General features: G+C 43.6%; 1 protein-coding gene across 4 annotated transcripts in view; it reads right to left on the bottom strand.

Moving 5' to 3' along the window:
* LOC145344813 (uncharacterized) overlaps positions 1 to 22,520 on the bottom strand; it is a 1,415,987-nt gene that overhangs the window by 772,550 nt on the left and 620,917 nt on the right. For all 4 annotated transcript variants that reach the window (XM_080191980.1, XM_080191983.1, XM_080191981.1 and 1 more), the window contains 2 exons: positions 18,976 to 19,169; positions 11,800 to 11,927 (listed from right to left, as the gene is read on the bottom strand). In XM_080191980.1, coding sequence (XP_080048106.1) covers positions 11,800 to 11,927; positions 18,976 to 19,169 — 322 coding nt within the window. The remainder of the gene's footprint in view (positions 1 to 11,799; positions 11,928 to 18,975; positions 19,170 to 22,520) is intronic.

Here is a 22,520-nt window from a genome sequence, read left to right as displayed (position 1 = left end):
TTCATGAGTCTCCCCAACTCAGTTCTCATCTTGTTTGTAGGGAATAAGGCATTCTCATTCTGATCAAAGCAAATTACTGCAGATGCTGGAATCTGAAACCAAAAGACAAAATGCTGGGAAATCTCAGCAGGCCTGGCAGTATCTGTGAGGAGAGAAAAGAGCTGACTTTTCGAGTCCAGATGACTCTTTGTCAAAGCTGAGGCGAAGGGTCACCTTTGACAAAAGGTCATCTGGACTCGAAACGTCAGCTCTTCTCTCTCCCTACAGATGCTTTTAGAGCTTTTGAGATTTCCCAGCAATTTCTCTTTTGATTCTCATTATGATGTTCTTCCTCAGGATGCTGCTGAACAGAATTTGAAATAGTAGATAAGAACGTAAGAAATAGGAGCAGGAGTAGGCCACCTAGCCCTTCGAGCCTGCCCCGCCATTCAATAAGATCATGGCTGATCTGTCGTGGCTCAGTTCCACATTCCCGCCCTCTCCCCATAACCCTTAATCCCCTTGCCTATCGAAAACCTATCAACCCACGTCTTAAAAATATTTAGCGAGGCAGCATCAGCCACTTCAACGGGCAGAGAATTCCAGAGATTCACCACCCTTTGAGTGAAGAAGTTCCTCCTCAACTCCGTTCTAAACCGCCCCCCCTTTATCTTGAGGCTGTGCCCCCTAGTCCTACTGTCCTTTCTGAGCAGGAAGATGGCTCAGAATCACCTGCTTCAGTGGCTTCTTCCATTTACTACGATTATGGCCTCTCTGGAAGATGACGTTTGTGGTTCTTTGATTCCGCTTTGTGATACTTACAGAAATCACTTCTTCCAATGATTTGAACAGACATGGCCACCAAGCTGAAAACCATGCTCAGGCTCTGCATTTGGTAATATCTCAGCGACCTAAACTTAAATCTCTAGTGCTGTTGGGAATACTATTCCATCATCATATACAAGCAAAGCACTGATCACTGTCAAAATATGATCTCAGGGTGTTAGCTATGTTGGCCATCCTCTGTTGAGAAACTTCTCTGATCCCCTTACATTCCACATTTGATTTTCGAGTCTCTCTGATTTCGCTCAATCCTTGTGTAATTTCTGTGAATGTGTGGACTGCTGTTCTTCCACAGGTTCAATATCAGGTCTTTCTAGATTCTCTGCTTCAATGCGTGGTCATGTATCTGCTGTTTCCCTTGAACATATACTATATGAATAGCTAACCGCATCAATCTTAATTTAAACTTTCAAGGCTTGATGGCATTGCAGCAATTTAAAATTCAACAGTGTGATCAAAGGCTTGTGGTCTATTTCTATTGTAATGTGAAAACCAAAGACATAGTCAGCAAATTTCTTGCATGCCCGTGTAGCTGCTAATGCTTGCTTGTCAATTACAGATCGAAGTAGTTTTCTGAGGAAAACAGGCAATGAAAGAAATACCATCTAGACATCGATCTCAAGGCAAGACAATAGAAACTAAAAATGCTACATCAAGTGTTTTCTCTTTAAGGGGCAACATTATAGAACAATGTTTTTCAAAACCTTTTTTCCCCGTAATCCACTTTTACTAAATGAGTTTCCCATTACCTGTATCTATTAATGACTGTGATGTGTAACAGACTGGTCTGTGTTTTCTATCTCCTTACACCTGAACAGGTTCTGCCCCCCAGTCCTGCAGATGATGGCCGGAATTCTCCAATGTTGTACTGATGCCAGTGAGAATGGAGAACTTGGGGTTCAGCCAAATCTCCATTCACAGCCGCAAGGTCAGAAAATCTCAGGTGCAGGTGAGGTCAGAGAATTCCAGCCATGTGTCTGCTGCAACAATTGTAATTAACTTTGGATTGTAATGTGCTAATGTCTCTGAGAGCATCAATCTCTCAATTTGATTATTTTGAATGATCAATGTGTTTCTTCCCAACACCATGTAACAAATGGTACTGTGGCTTGTTGATCTCAGTTAAGTATTTTTTAAAGAAATTTTACAACTTCATTCACCATTCCCATTCAGTTTTGTAACTCTGCAATGTTCCACAGAGCTGGAAATTTTTTCTTGGTTCTGGAACAACTTTTATTCCGGATGCACTCACCACATGACCAATAAACCTTGTTCCAATGGCTAATTTTTAAATTAGTTCTTTCTCTTTTGTTTTGACTTGTTATGATAGTCAACAGTCTGAAATTCTGGTGGAATAGCACTTAATGGGACATTCCCAAGGCACTACAATGGCATTAGATATCACTGTGTCCTGGCCCAACATTCCCTGCCATTCTATAGCAGTGTTTTTCAAAATGGAATCGTGGCCCACGGGATGTTGGAAAATGGATCACCAGAAATTATCCGCAAAAGTCACTTGACTTCTTTTCATTTCTCTCTGGGTAAATTCTCATTGCAGCACAGAGTACGACCACGAGGTAAGAATAGACAGGTCAGTGTGTCCTGCATGTATACTTGGGCACCAATTTTCTTTTCCTTTCTCGTAAACTGATTGTAGATGTGGATTGCTTTGTTATGTGAAAGATAGTGCCAGAGACAAGTCGTAAGTGAACGTGGTATGAGACAACCATTTGATAAAAGTGGATTACTGGGAAAAAAAAGATTTTGAAAAACATTGTTCGATAATGTTGCCCCTTAAAGAGAAAACACAATGTAACATTTTTGGTTTCTATTGTCTTGTCTTGAGATCGGGGTCTAGATGGTGTTTCTTTCATTGCCTGTTGTCCTCAGGGAACTACATCAGTCCGTAATACATAAAAATCATTATTGTTTATTGATGGATTTACATACATCTTCAATTCCAGAAGAGATCATATAAACTCCATGCTTGTCCTAAGTTCTGGATCTACTGCTGCTTCCAAAGTTTGGCTTGTAGTTTGCGATCTGTGTTCACTGCTGCCTGGACTCCGGACCTTTATATCTTCCTGCATCTGCTGCAGCCATGAGTCAGTGAGTCTTCAATCCTTTATTTGCTTATCCTTTTTCCAAGGATTTGTAGGTCTTTCGGGTCGATACGGTTCACTTTGAAATTTTTCTGGGTCACTTAAGCTTTGTCCACTGTTAGTCTTGAGAACAGGCTGCAGGTGGGGCTTCCTTAGGCTTTACCGGGTTACCTAAGAAAGCTAGTTTAGTCTGTAATTTGTGAGAAAAAATTCTTGTTTGTTGACAGATCTATATACTTCTCAGGAACTTTACATGAATTTGTACTTCTGCTTCCTTCCTTCCTGGTCACAGTTACTTAATTACGTGACATTGCATCATCCTTTTGGCAGTATTAGACGCTCCTGATGCTTTATTCCACAAGTATGAGCTCTGTGTGAACATTTGCAGAGTGAGCTTGTTTGTTTTCAGGCTTAACGCTTTTAACCATTAATTAATCTGTATGTGGAGATCCACGTGAAAGCAATAAACACATTCCAAGCAGCTCGCTTTCTTTCTGACCCAGATTGGACATTGTGGAAACACTTGGCATTGGGTGTATTCTCTTAACTCCAATGGAAGTTGCAGCGACCACTTACTGTGGGGCCAAGCTAGCATGGCTGTACCCGAAAGGATATCCGACGTTCGAGCCAAAATAGTCTGATTCAGTCACAATATAATTTCTGCACTGTGTTACAACAGTAATACACTTCAGAAAGAAGATTGGCTGTGAATTGAATTGGGACGTTTTGAGATTTTTTTTCTTTGTATAAATGTTAGTTTGTGAAAGAACTGACATATGTCCAGTTTACAAGTCTGATTTCATCATGATGGGTGATTTCTCCAGCGACTGCATGTTGCCTTTAAGGCACATTCACTAATTTTCTGCATCCAGTGCCAAGGGCAGTTTATCAATCCACCCACTAAGCTCCTCAGAGGTCAATTCCAGATTATAGCAGATGGATTTTTTTCATACTACCTCTCAGTTATTACAGTGACCTCTGAAGCGATTGGTCAAATTAAGGATTCAAGGATCCTGGCTTCAAGGATATTGAGCTCAGAAATTAATGAAATACTTAGGAATAAATCTAAGCTACACCAAAATGTGAAATCACTTGTGAAGTCACCTGTTCCTGCTAAGCATGCTATCTTGTGGCATGCCTTAGCTATTTGCCTATCATAACACAAAGAAAATCTGTCTAATTTGCATTTGGAGGATATGGTACCAATTACTTTCCCTTGGCAGCTTGTTCCTGAGGTAAATCTGAAAAATCTGATAGACAATGGGAAAGAAAATGGAGTGATGGGTAAATGTGGAGGCAGATTCACTGTCACTCATTTTCTGTGCTGGAGTAAGAATTAAAATGTCCTCTTCTCAAACATGTAATGTGATATTGTGTCCACTTACACCACATTTTGAAAAAACAATTTATTGATCAAACAAATTAGGACAGTAGATGGTTTATTGTTTATTAGAAGAAAAGCAAGTGAGGACAAAACTCTCCGTGAAGGATGCAGCTGTCAAGGGGCCATATGCCCTTTTAGGAGAATTACATCCTGAGATTTTAGAGTAACTAATAGGAGCTTGATGCCCCTGCTATTGTCAATAAGAAGAAATTTGCTTTATTTTTCTAGTGCGCAGAGTTTTTTTGTCCCAGGCCTCAGATTTCAAAGCTGTGTTGGCACCTATCGGGGTAGTTTCTTCACTGAGATCCTAGCTGTTTTTTCCAGACCTATACTGCTGCTGCATAGCCATTTCCTGCTGTGTTCCCACATTTTAGCAACTCAAAGACTTTCTTTCGTTCAACTGATGTTATGGTCTGACATCGATGGACATATAATCAGTGTTGGGTTTAAAGTGGAAGGCTGTTGTCTGAGATTCAGCAACACACAGCAGTATACAGACCATTATTAATTCAATACTCGCATTGATCCATCAACTCAACCGTGGGGTTTTGCTTTTTGCCAGCAGGTATTTGTAAGACATGCAACAATCTTGCAACACAGGCCATTGCAAAGAAAATTCCAAAATTTAGTTCCCGAAAGCTTTTAACAATTGAGCTGGAATCATCACCATAGAGTCAATTAAAAATGAGTTTGATTTTAAGGGTACATTTCAGAAACTCATTCCGTGTTACCATATTCCACTATTTCTCCTTATCCTGTGTGGATATCACATACCGTTCTCTGCTACCTTCCATTCCTACCCATCCAAGCTTCCCACTCCCATGCGTTTTCCTCCGGAGTCTCCCAAAGACCTAAAAGATCTTTTACATCCTGAGATGATTTGCCCTTCTCTTATGTTCCCTCCATATCTCATGCCTCGGTGATTACGTCATACGACAAAATGTGTTGCACGTATATGAACCTTTACATCGTTACCCGTTCTACTCCACTTTCCTTTTAAGTTCTTGTGTTTTCAGTTTGCTTGTCTGACACCTATTCCCAGGTGTCAAAATCTTCTCCAGTTAAACTTTGGGAAGTGAAGATATTGGAGTGGATTTTCATCCTTGAGGTAGATAATGGGAATTTGGAAATTTCCAAACTTGTCGCACCTGCCGCAGGAGAAAGTGCCCATGAAGTGCCCATGATTTTTGTTCCAGGGTTGTGAAGTGGGTGCTGTGGTTAACTGGCATTAGACCTACCATCACCTGGAAAGAGTTCAGAGGCAGCCAGGGGGGCTCCTGTGTGTGAAGTCGGGATTAAGAAGTTAGACTTTGTCCCAGTTATAATGAAGGGTTTGGGGGGCAGGACTTCCAGATCCAGGTCTCCAGTTATAATAAAGACAGTAAGGCTCTCTTGCCCCCACCCCTGAACACCTATTCCTACAGACTCCCCATGTCCCATCCATGCCATTGCATGCCCTCCATATGCCCTCTCATTAGCTCCATATCAGATTATGGTAGGTTCATGCCCATCCACGTACTTTACACTGTCAATAAAGCCAATGAACCCAAATGTGGCCATAAGCTGTGTTCAAAAGATCTTTTAAAAGAACAATCATTCGTTCATAAAAGATTATTTTACTACAACCTGAAATGTTAACCATCTAGACCTTTTAGAATATCAATGGCATAAACTGGAAGCACTCCAAATCTTTTAGTCTTGTGGAAACAAATATTGTGAAATTGACAGAAGAGATCAGAGATTCAGAGCTTTCAATTGTACAATATCTCCCCTTAGGCACGGCTGCTTCAGTATTCTAATGAATGTCTGGACTATCAACAAAGCCTCATTATTAGAACATAGAATCATAGAACCCTACAGTATAGAAACAGGCCCTTCGGCCCATCGAGTCTGCACCGACCACAGTCCCACCCAGGCCCTATCCCCACACATTTACCCAATAATCCCTCTAACCTACACATCCCAGGGCACTAAGGGGCAATTTTAGCATGGCCAATCAACCTAACCTGCACATCTTTGGACTGTGGGAGGAAACCGGAGCACCTGGAGGAAACTTCGATGGTATTAGGCACGAGTTGGTTATGGTGGATTGGGGACGGGTAAGGTGGTGGATTAACTTTTTAAAAAAAGGGCTGTACGGTAGCACAGTGGTTAGCACTGCTGCTTCACAGCTCCAGGGTCCTGGGTGCGATTCCCGGCTCGGGTCACTGTCTATGTGGAGTTTGCACATTCTCCTCATGTCTGCGTGGGTTTCCTCCGGGTGCTCCGGTTTCCTCCCACAGTCCAAAGATGTGTGGGTTAGGTTGATTGGCCATGCTAAGAAATTGCCCCTTAGTGTCTAGGGATGTGTAGGTTAGAGGGATTAGTGGGTATAATGTGTAGGGATATGGGGGTGGGGCCTGGGTGGGATTGTGTTTGGTGCAGACTCGATGGGCCGAAGGGCCTCTTTCTGCACTGTAGGGTTCTATGATAAGATAAAATTCTTCAAGATGTAGAGTGACGCAGTTGATTCTGAGTCTCGGTCCTGAATCTAAATAAACCCACGCAGACACGAGGAGAATGTGCAAACTCCACACAGACGGTGACCTGATCCAGGAATCGAACCCAGGTCCTGGGGCTGCAAAGGAGCAGTGCTAACCACTGTGCTACCGTGCCACCCTGTGCATTTCTGTGAAAATGGCAGGGGGTTGGTTTGTGGTCAGCACTTCCAGATCCAGGTCTCCGCCATCATTTTCACAAAGACAGTGAGCCTCCTCATCTGTCTCAAGATTCCAGCCTCTGGTTCACTGCACCTCTGAGGATCAGCGATGATGACCCTTTGAAAAGCTGGTCCAACTTCGTGGAACTTGCAGAGGACTAGGACATGAGTGCTCATGTCCTGAACCAGCTTACACCTGTGAAATAGCTCGGCTGAAAATTAAAAACCTTGGGAATGGGGTCAGGAATCCTGAATTCAGTCCTGGCTGCCTTTTGCAACCCTCCACAGACGCCCACCCCCATCATTTTATGAAAATCTAAACCATTTGGTGACATTTCCTTGGAAATCAGCAAAGGTAGGTGGGAAAAATGGTGTTAAACCCATCAATGGAGCCTTCTCCTGCCATATAGTGCAACGATGGGTACCAAACATTTCACCCACGGGTTTCACACTAAAATGCTGGCAGCACGGCCTCTGATTTGCCCACCCCACCACCACCACAGCACTGCAATCATCGGACTTTAAAGGCCACCAGCCACTTAGTAGGTCTCCCCGAACCACCACCCCATTCTCCTTCCCCCCACAGTCAGAGTTTGCTCGCCCCTGATCAAATGCCGATCACCCCCCAAAGTCAGAGCCTGGTCGCACCCCTACCCCTACCTGGTCACCTCCCCTGTCCCCCGACCCCATCCCCACACAGAGACTGGTCAGCACCCCCCCCACCCATCAGAACCTGGTCACGACTCAGTCAGAATCTGCTCACTCAATGGCTGCTCATCCCTGAGTCAACCCCCTTCCTACGTAGAGCTCGCCGGTGCAGGCCTTTCTGACATCATGGTGCCGTGAATCGATTATTTGACAGGGGCGGAAAGGGGGAACGGTGGGGGAGAGGGAGGGGAGAGCAGGGCATGATCCTGGCTGTTGGCTCCAATATTGAGCTGCAAATGTATTCATATGAGGTTCCCAACGTTGAACAGTAGGAAATGCAACCCACCACCGACAAGGGGAATGGACAACTGCAGCAAGCTGACCTAAAACACAACTGGCATTCATGCGATATTTTCCGATCCCATCAGCAAACTTGCCTGAGGTAGACGGGAATGGAAAATCCTGGCCAATCTCTTTGACTCATGCCACAAACTTCATTCCAATTCTGACCTTTGCCCCACCATTGGTTGCTGAGCCATCAGTCGTGTTGACCCCAAACTCTTGAATTATAGAGTCAGAGAGGTTTAAAGCATGGAAACAGGCTTTTTGGCCCAACCTGTCCATGCCGCCTTTTTTTTGAACCCTAAAGCTAGTTCCAATTGCCTGCATTTGGCCCATATCTCTCTATATCCATCTTACCCGTGTAACTGTCTAAACGTTTTTTAAAAGACAAAATTGTATCCGCCTCTACTACTACTACTGGCAGCTTGTTCCGGACACTCACTACCCACTGTGTGAAAAAATTGCCCATTTGGACCCTTCAGTATTTCTCCCCTCTCACCTTAAACCTATGCCCTCTAGTTTTAGACTCTCCAACCTTTGGAAAAAGATATTGGCTATCTTGCTGATCTGTGCCCCTCATTATTTTATAGATCTCTACAAGGTCACCCCATCAGCCTTCTACGCTCCAGAGAAAAAAGTACTAGACTATCCAGCCTCCCCTTTCTATAATAATTAATAATATCCTTTCTACAATAGGGTGACCAGAACTGTACACAGTATTCCAAATGTAGCCTTATCAATGTCTTGTACAACTTCAACAAGACGTCTCAACTCCTGTATTCAATGTTTCGACCGATGAAACCAAGCATGTTGAATGCCTTCTTCACCACTCTGCCCACCTGTGACTCCACTTTCAAGGAGCTATGAACCTGTTTCCTTCGATCGCTTTGTTCTGTGACTCTCCCCAGCTCCCTACCATTAACTGAGTAAGCCCTGCCCTGGTTCAATCTACCAAAATGCATCACCTTGCATTTATCTAAATTAAACTCCATCCACCATTCGTCAGCCATGTGGCCCACTTGATCAAGATCCCGTTGCAATGCGAGATAACCTTCTTCACTGTCCACTATGCCGCGAAACTTGGTGTCATCTGCAAACTTACTAACCATGCTTCCGATATGCTTATTCAAATCATTAGTATAAACGACAAATATCAGTGGACCCAGCACTGATCCCCGAGGCTCACTGCTGGTCACAGGTCTCCAGTTTGAAAAATAGCCCTCTACAACTACCCTCTGTTTTCTGTCATCAAACCAACTTTGTATCTATTTAGCTACCTCATCCTGGACTCCATGAGATTTAACTTATGCAACAACCTACTATGCCTTATTAAAGGCCTTGCTGAAGTCCATGTAGACAACATCAACTGTACTGCCCTCATCTACCTTCTTGATTCCTCTTCAAAAGATTCAATCAAAGTAGTGAGACAAGATTTTCCACTCACAAAGCTATGCAGACTGTCCCTAATCAGTCCTTGCGTCTCTAAATGCCTGTAGATCCTGTCTCTCAAAATACCTTCCAACAACTTGCCCATCACAGATGTGAGACTCACTGGCTTATAGTTCCCAGGCTTTTCCCTGCAGATCTTTTTAAACAATCCAAGAAAATCTCCCAGGAAAACCAGGTAGAATCTATATTCTGACTGCATCAACACATCATGTTCCAAATCCGTGGATGCCATTGACTAGCAAAAATCTATGGAGTTCGGGTTCAGATTCATTAATTTAGCTTGCATCTACTGGTGTGAGAGTTTTTTTTTGTTTTCTCTGTACTATTAATTGCTTCAAAATATAAAAACACTCAAACCAAATCATCCCATAAGCCTTCTATATTCCAAGTTTATGTAATCTCTCTCCCCATAATCTAACTCTTGGGGCCCTGATACCATTCTAGTGAATCTGCTCAGCACTCTCTCAGGGCAAATATATCCATTCAGAGGCGTAGTGCCCAGAACTGTACACAGTCCTCCAGATGTGATCCAACTATGTCTTTGTTTTGCTGCATTAAAAGTTCCTCCCCGTAATACCCCAGTCATCCAGACGTAATGGAATTCTTACCATTAAAGTGATCTTCCTTTTTATTCTTGAGCGTGGCATTTTAATGATCTCTATAAAAAGGTCCCTTTGGGTCTCCCAGCTTTTTGCCATTTAGAAAATATTTTTATCTATCCTTTGCTGATCCCAAATGAACAACCTCACATTTACCTGTGTTGAAATCCATTTGTCACAGTTTTATCCATGCACATCATGTCTCTTTATAATTTTATGCTCCCACCTACATAACTTAGTGTACCAATCTCTGCATCATCAGAAACCTTGGATGTATGACTCTACTGCATTATCTAAGTCATTAATAAATATTGTGAATGGTTGAGGACCCAGCTCAACTCCTTGCAGTACACCGTAACCTTCCAATTACATCTCCATTGTTCCTATTCTCTGTCATCTAACTAATATCCCAAACAGGTCAATAAATGGATTTCAGTTTCATGGGATTTAATTTTAGTTAACAACCTCTTACATAAAGCCCCACTGAATGTCATTTAGAAATCCATATAAACAACATCCACAGATACTTCCTGTCTACTTCTTCAGTTACTTCCCAACATTTTGTTTGGGTTTGTTGGAAAATGAACTATCCTTTATAAACCCATGTTGGATCTCTTCCCGACCAGATCAAGTTTTTCCAACTGCTTACTTACTGTCAAATCGCTAATTTTTTCCAATAACTTCCTGCCATCAGATGTTACACTAAGGGCTCAATCTAATGAAAAAAAAATTGAAGTGCCAAACAAGTGAGAAAATGAGGGAGGGGGGGTGGAGCCTGAGCTCCATGGGCATCATTGTGCAGATATCCCAATCTCCCAATGTGCTGGGAGATCTCCTGCTGCCCCAAACCCCTACCCGCCCATGCATATCAGGGCCTATTCCCACACCAAACGCATCCTGTACCAGTTTTCCATCACCCCACCCACCCTACAGACATCGTAACTCCAGCCCGGCACCCCCCCATCCCCTGACATTCCCACACACTAATCACCCATCAACCCCAACAGAGTCCCCTTTCCTCCCACTCTGGTAGAGCTCCCCCCAATTCTACCTCACCCCGTGAGAGCTCTCCCCCTCTCTCCCAACCTAGCAGAGTACCCTACCCTCCTTTCTACCCTGGCAGAGTACCTCCCTCCTTCCCTACCCTCCCAATGTGCAGAGTTCCCATTCCCTCCATCCCTGTCATAGCTCCACCCCACAGGCATTGCTCTCACTCAGGCGCCATCCTCTTGGCAGTGCCCCGACGCAGTTATGGTGCCTGGTGGGCAGTGCCAAGGTGCCTGGAGGGCAGTGCCAGGTTGCCAGGCTGGCAGTGTCAGGCCTTGCCCTTGCCCTTGCCCACCTGGGAAACTTTGACGCCCTCCAATCCCCCTGGTGAAGCCATCATGTCCAGCCTCCTCTGGTGGAGAACCGCTCTGATTCTCACCAGAGAGAATCTCGACTGGCAAGGTGGTGAAGCTAAGTGAGCCTGGATAATAGTGTCTGGGACTCCTAATGATATGTCAAGCCCTTTTTGGCGCGAAGCTGATTTTGATGACAAAGCGGCGCTGATACAATCGGGGCAGGTGAAAAACCGGGCATGTTTTTGATTTTTCACCTCATGGCCAGTCTTACCAAAAGTCAGACAGGACGAGGTCATAAGATTATGCCCTAAGAGATTTGTAACTTTCCAGTTTCACTCTATCTCTCTTGCCTTTCTTTAATAATGGACTACATTTTATTTTTTTGCAATCCAAAGGGCTAGTCACCGAATACCTGCAATAATAGTTCATCTCTGTCTGCGCGCAGTTCCCATTATTCATGCATGGTGAAGAATCACACGGTCCAACACGATTCTCACAAAACTCTCCAGTAAATTCTGCGGTGCAGACACATTCTGAATTCTAGACAGCAAAAATAAATAAATTCGTAGCACAAAATGAAGCATTGCAATGACAGTAAATGACGCACACAACTGTTGTAATGCACATAAAAGCAAAGAAACCAGGGAAGGCCATTTAGCTCTTCAAGCCTATTCCACCACTCAAGAGATAATGGTTGATCTTCAACCTAACTCCACATGCCTGCATTCTCCCCATATCCCCAAATACCTTTGTTGACATTAACCTATCAATCAAAGGTTAAAGATGAACAATGAATGTCACATTAATTGCCATTTAATTTCATCATTCACTCAGTTTAAAATTGTTCCCAAATTTCACTCCTGAGTTGGCTCCCTCATCCTAGATTGCCCAATCAGCGGAAATATTTTTCTCCATCTACCATGTCGGTTCCCCGTAATATCTTGAATACTTTGATCAGACCACTCTTTATCCTTCAAATTGCAGCCAGTGCAAACCTAACCTTTGGCGTTCTGGTCTCACTCTGGTGAATCTAAGCTACAATTACTTTAACACCAATATGTCCTTCATAAGGAATGGTGCCCAGAACTAACACAGTACTCCAAGTGTGTTATAACCAGGGCTTTGAATATCTGAAGCAGGATGTCTACATCCTGTATTTAAGTCCTCCAAAACCTTTAAGTACTCTAGACAAGAAGGACAACCTTCCATTGTCTTTTCTTAATTTCCTTTTTAACTGTTCAAGGCATCTTCACAAGATCTCTTTGAATGCCCACTGTATCTAGTTTAAACATCTATGAAGTACACACCACTATCTTTTTTTAGCTCCAATGTGTGTGACATCACACGTGCCCAGATTGAAACTCATTTGCTATTCATCTATTATTATTCACTTCGGAATTTATTCTTCAATCTTCCATATTATACAATAAATCAGAGGATACTGAGAGGAGTAGAGGATGATTAACCCACTAATCTCCCTAACCTCCACGTTTTAGGGACAATTTAGAATGGCTAATCCACCTAATCAGCACATCTTTGGATTGTGGGGGAAACCAGAGCACCCAGAGGAAACTCACATAGACTTGGGGAAAATGTACAAACTCCATGCAAAGTCCCCAGGGCCAGAATTGAACTGGGTCCATGGTGTTGTGAGGCAGCAGCGCAAACCATGTACTATTGTGCCACCTATCTTCTGTCATTTTATTAAATAATGGATTGCCCAGTTTACCGTTGTAAAAACCCCATGGAGACGAAAGTCCCATCACCAAATTACTTTACTTACACCATACATCTGTACACAGCCAGTTCTCCAGGTGCTCCCTGCTAATTGCAGGCTGGGGGGCTGACATACCTGCTTTAAATAGGGAACATGAGACTCCCTGGTTTAACCATCAATTAGGACTCGTCAGATACTTCTTTTTGTGTACCAACAAAATAAACAAACTCAAACGAACTTAGGGATAAATCAAAAGGAGGGGACACACCCGAACAAAAGACGAAGCCGAAAGGAAGCTTAAAACAGCAAATCAAAATGTGATTTTCGGGGTTGATAAAACACCCCAGCAGGCATGTGGTCTCATCAGGTAGTTCATACTCTAGCAAGCCAACCACATTAGCCTGGCTAAAATCATTACAACTGTGTACATTCTCTGCCTCATGCCATTGAAGACAGCATTACCTAAAGCTAGAACATTAGTGGTGTTTCCAATTCCACCGGAATATAACATTAGATTAATTGTGACACACATCAGTGACCCTCGGACATTTTCACACAGTGAAAGGCTAATGGAACAAATCAAACTCTGAACAACATGAGCCCTAGGGAATGCATTCAGTAAACATGTTTTGTCCCAATGTGTGGCCTGTCACATCCAGCACTGAGGATGCCAGATTGGCAAACCCGTCGTAACATTTTATTTTTCTGACTGACAAATTGCTAGGCATGTCTGATTGCTGCATTAATGATGGTGTTTACCTGGACCTACAAGGTACAACAAAAGCAATTATTCAGACACTTTTGCAAGGTTTTTGCAAACCTCCTGCAGTCTTCTGTGAATTGTTTTTAAACATGTGAAGTAGTATTATGATATCGTTAGGAGTCCCAGACACAATTGTACAACTGCAACATAACCTCATTGTTTTTGAACTCCATCCCACTAGCAATGAAGGACAAAATTCAATTTGTTTTTTTAATTGCAAAATGATTTTTTTGTGATTTATGCACAAGGACACCCAGATCCCTCTGCACAGCAGCATGCTGCAATTTGTTCACTTTGCTGTTATTCGTACCAAAATGGATGACCGCACATTTACCAACATTGTCCTCCATCTGCCAGACCCTCGCCCACTCACTTGGACTATCTATATCCCTTTGCAGACTTTCAGCACCCTGTGCACACTTTGCTCTGCCACTCATTTTAGTATCATCTGCGAATTTTGACACACTGCGCTTGGTCCCCAATTCCAAATCATCTATGTAAATCGTAAACAATTGCAGTCCCAAGACTGATCCCTGAGGCACACCACTAGTCACTGATCACCAACCAGAAACACACCCACTCTTTTACCCCCACTCTTTACTTTCTATTCGTTAACTAATCCTCTATCCATGCTAGTACATTACCTGTAACACCATGCACCTTTATCTTATGCAGCAGCCTTTGGTGTGGCATCTTGTCAAATCCTCTGGAAATCCAGATACATCACATTCATATGTTCCCCATTGTCTACTGCATACCTAATATTCTCAAAGAGTTCCACCAAATTAGTCAAAATTGACCTGCCCTTCATGAACCCATGCTGCATCTTCCCAATGGGATAATTTATATCCAGATGTCTTGGTATTTCTTCCTTGATGATAGATTCAAGTATTTTCCCTACTACAGAAGCTGAGAGTTGATGCACACTTGATGAGCTGAATAGCCTCCTTCTACAATCTAGGGATTCTATGATTCTATGCCAGTGGTTAATACATTAACAAATCTTGAACATAATAAAAACCTATCTGGTTCATTAATCCCCTTTAGTGAGGGAAATCTGCCATCCTAATCTGGCCTGGCCTACATGTGACTCCAGACCCTTAGCAATGCGAATGACTCTTGACTAGATTGGCCTAGCAAGCCACTCAGTTCAAGAGCAATTAGGGTTGGGCAACAAATGCTGGCCTTGCTAACGTCACCCACAACCCATGAAAGAATGAAGAAAGAAAAGAGAATGGGCCAAAGGCCTCCGTCTGTACTGCACGATTCAAACTAGGACAGAAACTGAGTGGGAATGCAATGCAAATTGGTGCAAAGACTGGTGTGGAAGAAGTGGGTATTGCTTTGTGAGACATTGATACCAGTGCTGTGGAATGTGAGGACTGTACCATTGGGATGACCTCTCTCTGAACCAAGCTGGAAGCAGTGTTCTTGCAAACCGTGTAAGTACGGAAATAGGAGTTTAAACTAGAGTGGGCATGAGATACCAGTTGATTGGAAAATGAGGAAGTCAAAGATAAAGATAGGAATGCAAGTTCATGATCAGCCTCAGTGTCAACAGAAACTACAGGTAGGCAGAGATCATGTTACTCCAAGGACTCATTCAAGAGCCCTAATTCATGGGGGAGGATTCCAAGAACATAGAACATAGAACATAGAACACTACAGCGCAGAACAGGCCCTTCGGCCCACGATGTTGCGCCGACCAGTTAAAAAACAATGACCCACTAACCTAAACCAATCCCTTTTCGTCCATAAACCTATCCACGGATCTCTTAAACGCCCCCAAACTAGGCACATTTACAACTGCAGGTTCTGCAGGACAGAACTGCAAGAACAGAAGGTTTTAAGAATCAGGAGTATATGAGGCAGCAGTGGGACAGGACAGTGAGGGGAACTTGATTGCCGTAGTGTGACAGGATAGGGCAGTAAAGATGAACAAAATAGATAACACAGAGCAAATCCAGAGTTGTAAACAACTGCAAAAAAAACTAATGTTCTTAATCTGAATGCACAAAGCATTTGCAATGAATTAGATGAGTTGATAGTGCAAGTTGCAACATTTGCTAATAATGTATTAGGGCGTCACGGTGACACAGGGGTTAGCACTGCTGCCTCACAGCTCCAGGACACAGCTTGGGTCGCTGTCTGTATGGAGTTTTCATGTTCTCCCCGTATCTGTGTGGGTTTCCTCCGGGTGCTCCTGTTTCCTCCCATAGTCCAAAGATGTGCAAGTTAGGTGTACTGGCCATGCTAAATTGCCCCTTAGTGTCCAGGAATCTGTAGATTAGAGGGATTAGCAGGGTAAATGTGTCAGGTTACAGTGATTGGGCATGGGTGCAATTGTTGTTGGTGCAGATTTAATGGGCCGAATTGTCTCTTTCTGCACTGTAGGGATTCTTTGATTAGCTGTTATAGAAACATGGTTGCAGGGTGACCAGGACTGGGTGCTCGACATTCCAGGGTATACAATGTTCCAAAAGAACAGGCCATGGGGAAAGGAGGTGGGGTAGTGTTGCCAATAAAGAAAGGTTTCACAGCAGTGCTGAGTTGCGATATAAAAGCAGTGGATAGTGATGTGGAGTCAGTTTGGTTTGAGATGATGAATAGTAGTGGAAGGGAGACAAGGTTGGGAGTAGTCTAATGCACCCCCAAAATGTGACCTCTCAAGAAGTCAACATAAGTGGGGAAATATCGAGGGCATGTTTCAATGGAAGTGCAATTATCATGGGAGATTTCAATCTGCATATTGATTAGCCAAACTAAACTGGCAAGGGTAGTGTAGAAGAGGAATTTGATGAGTGCAGGAGGGATTGCTTTTTAGAGCAGTACGTTATGTAACCTGCCCAGGAACGGGCTGCTTTAGATTTGGTTTTGTGTAATGAAGGAGGATTATTTCACGATCTTGTGGTTAGGAATCCCCTAGGTTGTAGTGACCATAGTATGATAAAATTCTCCCTATAGTTTGAGGGTGTATGCCATAGATACATAACCAGTATCTTCAACTTAAGTAAGAGTTATTCTATGAGAAAGGTGAACTGGATAAACAAGCTGAGATGTACGTCAGTAGATGAGCAGCAGCAGATATTCAAATAGCTGGTCCAAAATGCTCAGCAGGAGTTTACCCCAATCAAAAAGAGGGATTCCATAAGGGAGAGTCAAAATCCAGGGTTAACAAAAGAGGTCAAGGATAATGTTAAGTTGAAAAGCAGGATATGCAAAATGGCAAGGGATGGTGGTAGATCAGTGGACTGAAAAAGTTTTAGGATCCAGCAGCAAGAGACTTTTTAGTTCATAAGAAAGGAGGAAATGAATTTTGAGAGAAAATTTGCATGCAGTATAAATAGCAAATGGAGTGAAATGCGGAAAAGTGTGAGGTGATTCACTGGAAGGAGTAACAGGATTACAGAGTATTGGGCTAATGGGAAGACTCTTGGTAGTGTGGATGAGCAAAGAGATCTCAGTGCACATGTGCATAGATCCCTGAAAGTTGGCACCCAGGTTGATAGGGTTGTTAAGAAGGCGTATGATATGTTAGCTTTTATTGGTAGAGGGATTGAGTTTCAGAGCCATGAGATCATGTTTCAGCTGTACAAAACTCTTCTGCAGCCGCACTTGGAGTATTGCGTACAGTTCTGGTCGCTGCATTATAAGAAAGATGTGGAGGCTTTGGAAAGGGTGCAGAGGAGATTTACCAGAATGTTGCCTGGTATGGTGGGAAGGTCTTATGAGGAAAGGCTGAGGGACTTGAGGTTGTTTTCACTAGAGAGAAGAAGGTTAAGAGGTGACTTAATTGAGGCATACAACATGATCAGATGATTAGTTAGGGTGGACAGTGAAAGCTTTTTCCCTCGGATGGTGATGGCTAACACGAGGGGACGTAGCTTTAAATTGAGGGGTGATAAATATAGGACAGATGTCAGAGGTAGGTTCTTTACTCAGAGGGTAGTAAAGGCGTGGAGTGCCCTGCCTGCAGCAGTTGTGGACTCGCCAACTTTAAGGCTATTCAAATGGTCATTGGATAGACATATGGATAATATTGGTTAAAGGGTCATTAGATTGGTTCCACTGGTCGGCACAACATTGAGGGCCTGTACTGCACTGTAATGTTTTATGTTCTATGTTCATAAAAACAAACAGTAAGAGTTTTTATGGATATATAATGGGAAGAGGGTGGCTAAAATGTGGGACCTCTGCTGAACAAGATGAGTGAACTGATAACAGCAAACAAAGAAATAGAGGATATGCCAATTAAATTTTTTGCATCAGTCTTCACCATAGAAGATATTGCAAATATTCCCAAGATATCAGTTGGGCTGATTTCAAATAACGTTGTAGAACAATGGGATCAAAGGGATAGAATATTAAAGAAACTCAAGGCACTAAAGGTGGACAAGTCACTAGGACCCAATGAACTACATGCTAGTGTTTTGATGGAAGAGGCTTCAGAGGTAGTGGACCTTTGATTGAAATTTCTCATTATTTGCTAAATTCTGGGAGGATGCCAGAAGATTGGAAATCAACCAATGTGACTGCTCTGTTCAAAAAGGAAGAAAGGCAGAGGCAGGGAACCATGGTATTATGAAAGGTCAATCACGTTTGACAAATTTGCTTGAGTTACTTGAGGATGTAACAGGGAAAGTAGGCAGAGGGGAACCTGGAGATGTACTGTATCTAGATTTCCAAAAGTCATTTGACAAGGTACCGCATAAGAGGCTGGTGCATAAATTGAAAGCCCATGGAATTGGAAGAAGTGTGTTTGCATGGATTGAAAACTGGCTGTCATATAGACAATAGAAAGGGTCCTTTCCAGATTGGAAAGATGTAACTGCAAGGATCAGTTCATGGCCCACAATGGTTCACTATTCACATTAATGACCTGGAGGAAGAAATAGAATGCATGATACTAAGATTGGTGGAAGAGTCTGCTGCAATGAGGATATTATGGTCTACAACAGGATATACAGGTAGATCGGGTGACTGGGCGAGAACCTAGTAAATGGAGTTTAATGTGGGGAAGTGTGAGGTCATGTACTTCAGTAGGAGGAATCAAACAATTTAAACACTGATTTTTCTCCACCCGCCTTCACAAAATGAATTACACTTACACTTATCCCATCGAGGCATGTGCCGCCGTTCAAGCAAGTCTTTAAAGAACACTTATTCACGTTGATCTCACAGTTGTGCCCAGTGACCCCTGTTGGGTAATCACATGCAGATCCTGGCATTGTATTCAGACACTCTCCGCCACTGAGACATGACGGCAAATCATAGCTCCTCACCATCACCTCACAAAGGGCTCCTTTAAAAAACAGTATTAGAGTTAGTTTCAAAGCAGATGTTGAGAGCTTTGTATCACTGTTAGACATGTACTACTTTCGTCAATATTATATCAACTATTATTCCTTTCATAACAAATTGCAGAGAGAAGGCTGTGTGATATATTTGACGTTTTCAGCAAATCAGATTCCCCAGACAATATCCAAGGTCAGGAGGGGAGTTCAGTTGGAAATTCAGGGGACCTGAATAGGATGAATATAAAAAGCACACTCATGCAAGAATGAATGTCTCTATTAGCTGTGTGCATGCTGTGATATCCAACTCTCAATGCATGAGCAAATCATACGCTCTGCTTTATACCTTTGCAGAAGTGTTTTAATAATTACTATTTTTATAATGTTGAGGAATTGAAGCACTAGTTTCTGGTGCACATTAGTGACACTTTAGGTGTCAAACAGTAGCATGCACAGTTGAGAAGGAAATCTTTACTGTATTTTCACAATATTGTCGATGGTTATGAGATCGTGACCCGTTGAGACCCCATTGAATAAACAAGTGAATTATATGATAATGTAACTTGCTGAGAGTTGTTATGTGCCAAATCACACCTGAGGGGGTGCTGGAGGCTAACTTAATAACAGCCTGGCATAAATTGGATAAATATTTACGGGGCAGCGCAATGCAGGAAGTGAAACTTATTGGATAGCTCCTTCAAAGAATCAGCATAGGCACAGTAGGCTGAATGGCCTCTTTCTGTGTTGCAAGTGTCTATGGTTGTAAGAGCTAGGAACAAAGGTTCAAGATGATAGAATTGGCTTAGCAGCCATTGCAGGGAATGCAGAGCAGAGTGAGAGACTTGGGAGTAGAAGCACTGACATACTTTTGGCAATATTTGTCGAGAGTTAACTACTAGCCAGAATACCAGGGAGAATTCCTCCGCTCTTCAATAAAATAGTGCCATACAATCTTTTCTACCTGGCTAAGAGGGCATGATGAACTTTTATATTAACACACGGGGGACAACCTTCTAGCCTCACACAGATCACGCCGATCATAGAAAGTAGTGTGAGGGCCTACAAATGGGTTGTGCGTCCGGCAGCAAATGGTTTGCAATCGTCCTGGTCCCTTTCAAATGGCAGAAAACCGGATCTCACCCAGAAAGGACGCAAAGTCTATTAGCATATTTAAGATAGCGTTCAAATATGCTTAACCCTTTCAACACAGGATTCTCTGAGCTCCCAGGATCTCCCGGTTGTCGGGTGGGGCGCGAGCCTGGCAAAAATTGCTGATGGCCACGTCAAGGGCCTTAGAGGCAACTGAAGCTCCCAAGTGGTCAGATGCATAACACTGCCAATTGGGCAATGCCAAGGAGGTGGGGTCTGGGGTGGGGTCTGAGTGGGAAGAATGTAACCGGGGGAGGGGAGGGCAGAGGAAGAAAGGGGGAAGGCACGATGGAGGGCTGTGATGGCAGGGCTATGCAGGTGGGCTATGACAGGGGGTCAGGAAGGGTGGGGCAAAAGGGGAGGTCATGGGGAGAGGTGGGGCAAGAAGTGGGAACATGCTGGGGGACATGCACGTGGGAACATAGAACATAAGAACATAAGAAATAGGAGCAGGAGTAGGGCATCTAGCCCTTCGAGCCTGCCCCGCCATTCAATAAGATCATGGCTGATCTGTCGTGGCTCAGTTCCACATTCCCGCCCTCTCCACATAACCCTTAACCCCCTCGCTTATCAAAAACCCATCAACACGCGTCTTAAAAATATTTAGCGAGGCAGCCTCCACCACTTCAACGGGCAGAGAATTCCAGAGATTCACCACCCTTTGAGTGAAGAAGTTCCTCCTCAACTCCGTTCTAAACCGCCCCCCCTTTATCTTGAGGCTGTGCCCCCTAGTCCTACTGTCCTTTCTGAGCGGGAAGAGTCTCTCCACCTCTATCCTATCCATCCCATTCATCATCTTATAATTCTCAATGAGATCTCCCCTCATTCTTCTAAACTCTAACGAGTACAAGCCTAGTTTATTCAGCCTCTCCTCATAGCTCAACCCCCTCAACTCCGGCATCAGCCTAGTAAACCTCCTCTGCACTCCCTCCAAGGCCAAAATATCCTTGTGTAAGTGCGGCGACCAAAACTGCACACAGTACTCCAGCTGCGGCCTCACCAATGCCCTATACAGCCGGAGCAAGGCCTCCCTACTTTTATATTCAATCCCCCTTGCTATGAAGGCCAGCATCCCATTCGCCTTCCTGACCATTCGCGAACTTGGCAAAAATTGCTGATGGCCACGTCAAGGGCCATGCTGGGGGAGGGCCCCAAAGTAAACGTGCGGCGATATGTGTTTGGGAGGGCAAACATGCTGCTGGTGGTGAGGGTCCCCAATGGCCAAGGGAGGAGGGAGGTGGTCTCTTGCATGCACTGTGAGACCCCCAGGTTTTCTTGCCGTTTTGACACTTTTTTTTGGAACAGTCCTGCCCAGTATCTGAAAGAAAATGCATCTCTGAAGATATAACGTTCTCTCAGTGCTGCACTGACAAATAAACCTGGAATCTCCTTACCAATCTCCTTATCAAGGCGACTACTGACTAAAACAAAAACACAAAAAAGCATGTAACAAGCAGCTTTTCCCAGTCTCAGGCCATACACTTCAACACATCCATTTAAGCAGCTGGGAGCAAGTTCTGCAGAAATATCTCTTCATGCCCAATGGCCATGAATCCAATATCTCAATCTTAGCCAACTCTCCTTCAGAAACAACATCCTCCTTTCACTACTCAACCAACCAAGCTTTAAAGCATGGCAAAGTTCGAAAACTCCTCTGGGCAATCAGCTCCTCCTGCCATGATTTATGGCCAAGCAAATTCAACACGGGTGGATTATCCAAGCATTGCTTTCATCAGTCAAGTAGGCTATCTCGTACTTTTAGCAGGATTTTTATACAGGGCCTAAATTGCCACCACAAAATATCACAACAGTCCAAAATGGAGTTGGGTTGCTTTAAAGGGGAGGGAGTTGTTGGTTAGTCCATTTAGTTGGACTACAGGTTTGTAATGCAGACTGACACCAACACAGCAGGTTCAATTCATGAAGGCCCCACCTTCTCAACCTTGCCCCTTGTCTGAGGTATGACGATCCTCACGTTAAATCACCACCAGTCACCTCTCCTTCTCTAAAGGGAGAGCAGCCTATGGCCATCTGGGTCGATGACAATTTTAACTTTTGCCAGTAAAGTTGCCATAATCCCAGGAGACCAAAGGCAGTGATTGGTGGCGATTCAACTCTCAGGAGATACATTTTAGCGAGTGCTTTGGACTTTAATGGGTTGGCATTTGATTAGGTAGGTTCACTGACTCTGTTAGTATCGATTTACCCTG

This window comes from Carcharhinus amblyrhynchos, chromosome 7 (assembly GCF_965287045.1).
Source record: "Carcharhinus amblyrhynchos chromosome 7, sCarAmb.v2.hapA, whole genome shotgun sequence".
Classification (NCBI taxonomy): Eukaryota; Metazoa; Chordata; class Chondrichthyes; order Carcharhiniformes; family Carcharhinidae; genus Carcharhinus; species Carcharhinus amblyrhynchos.
The sequence above is the reverse complement of the archived record's forward strand: the minus strand, read 5'-3'. Positions and strand labels throughout refer to the sequence as shown.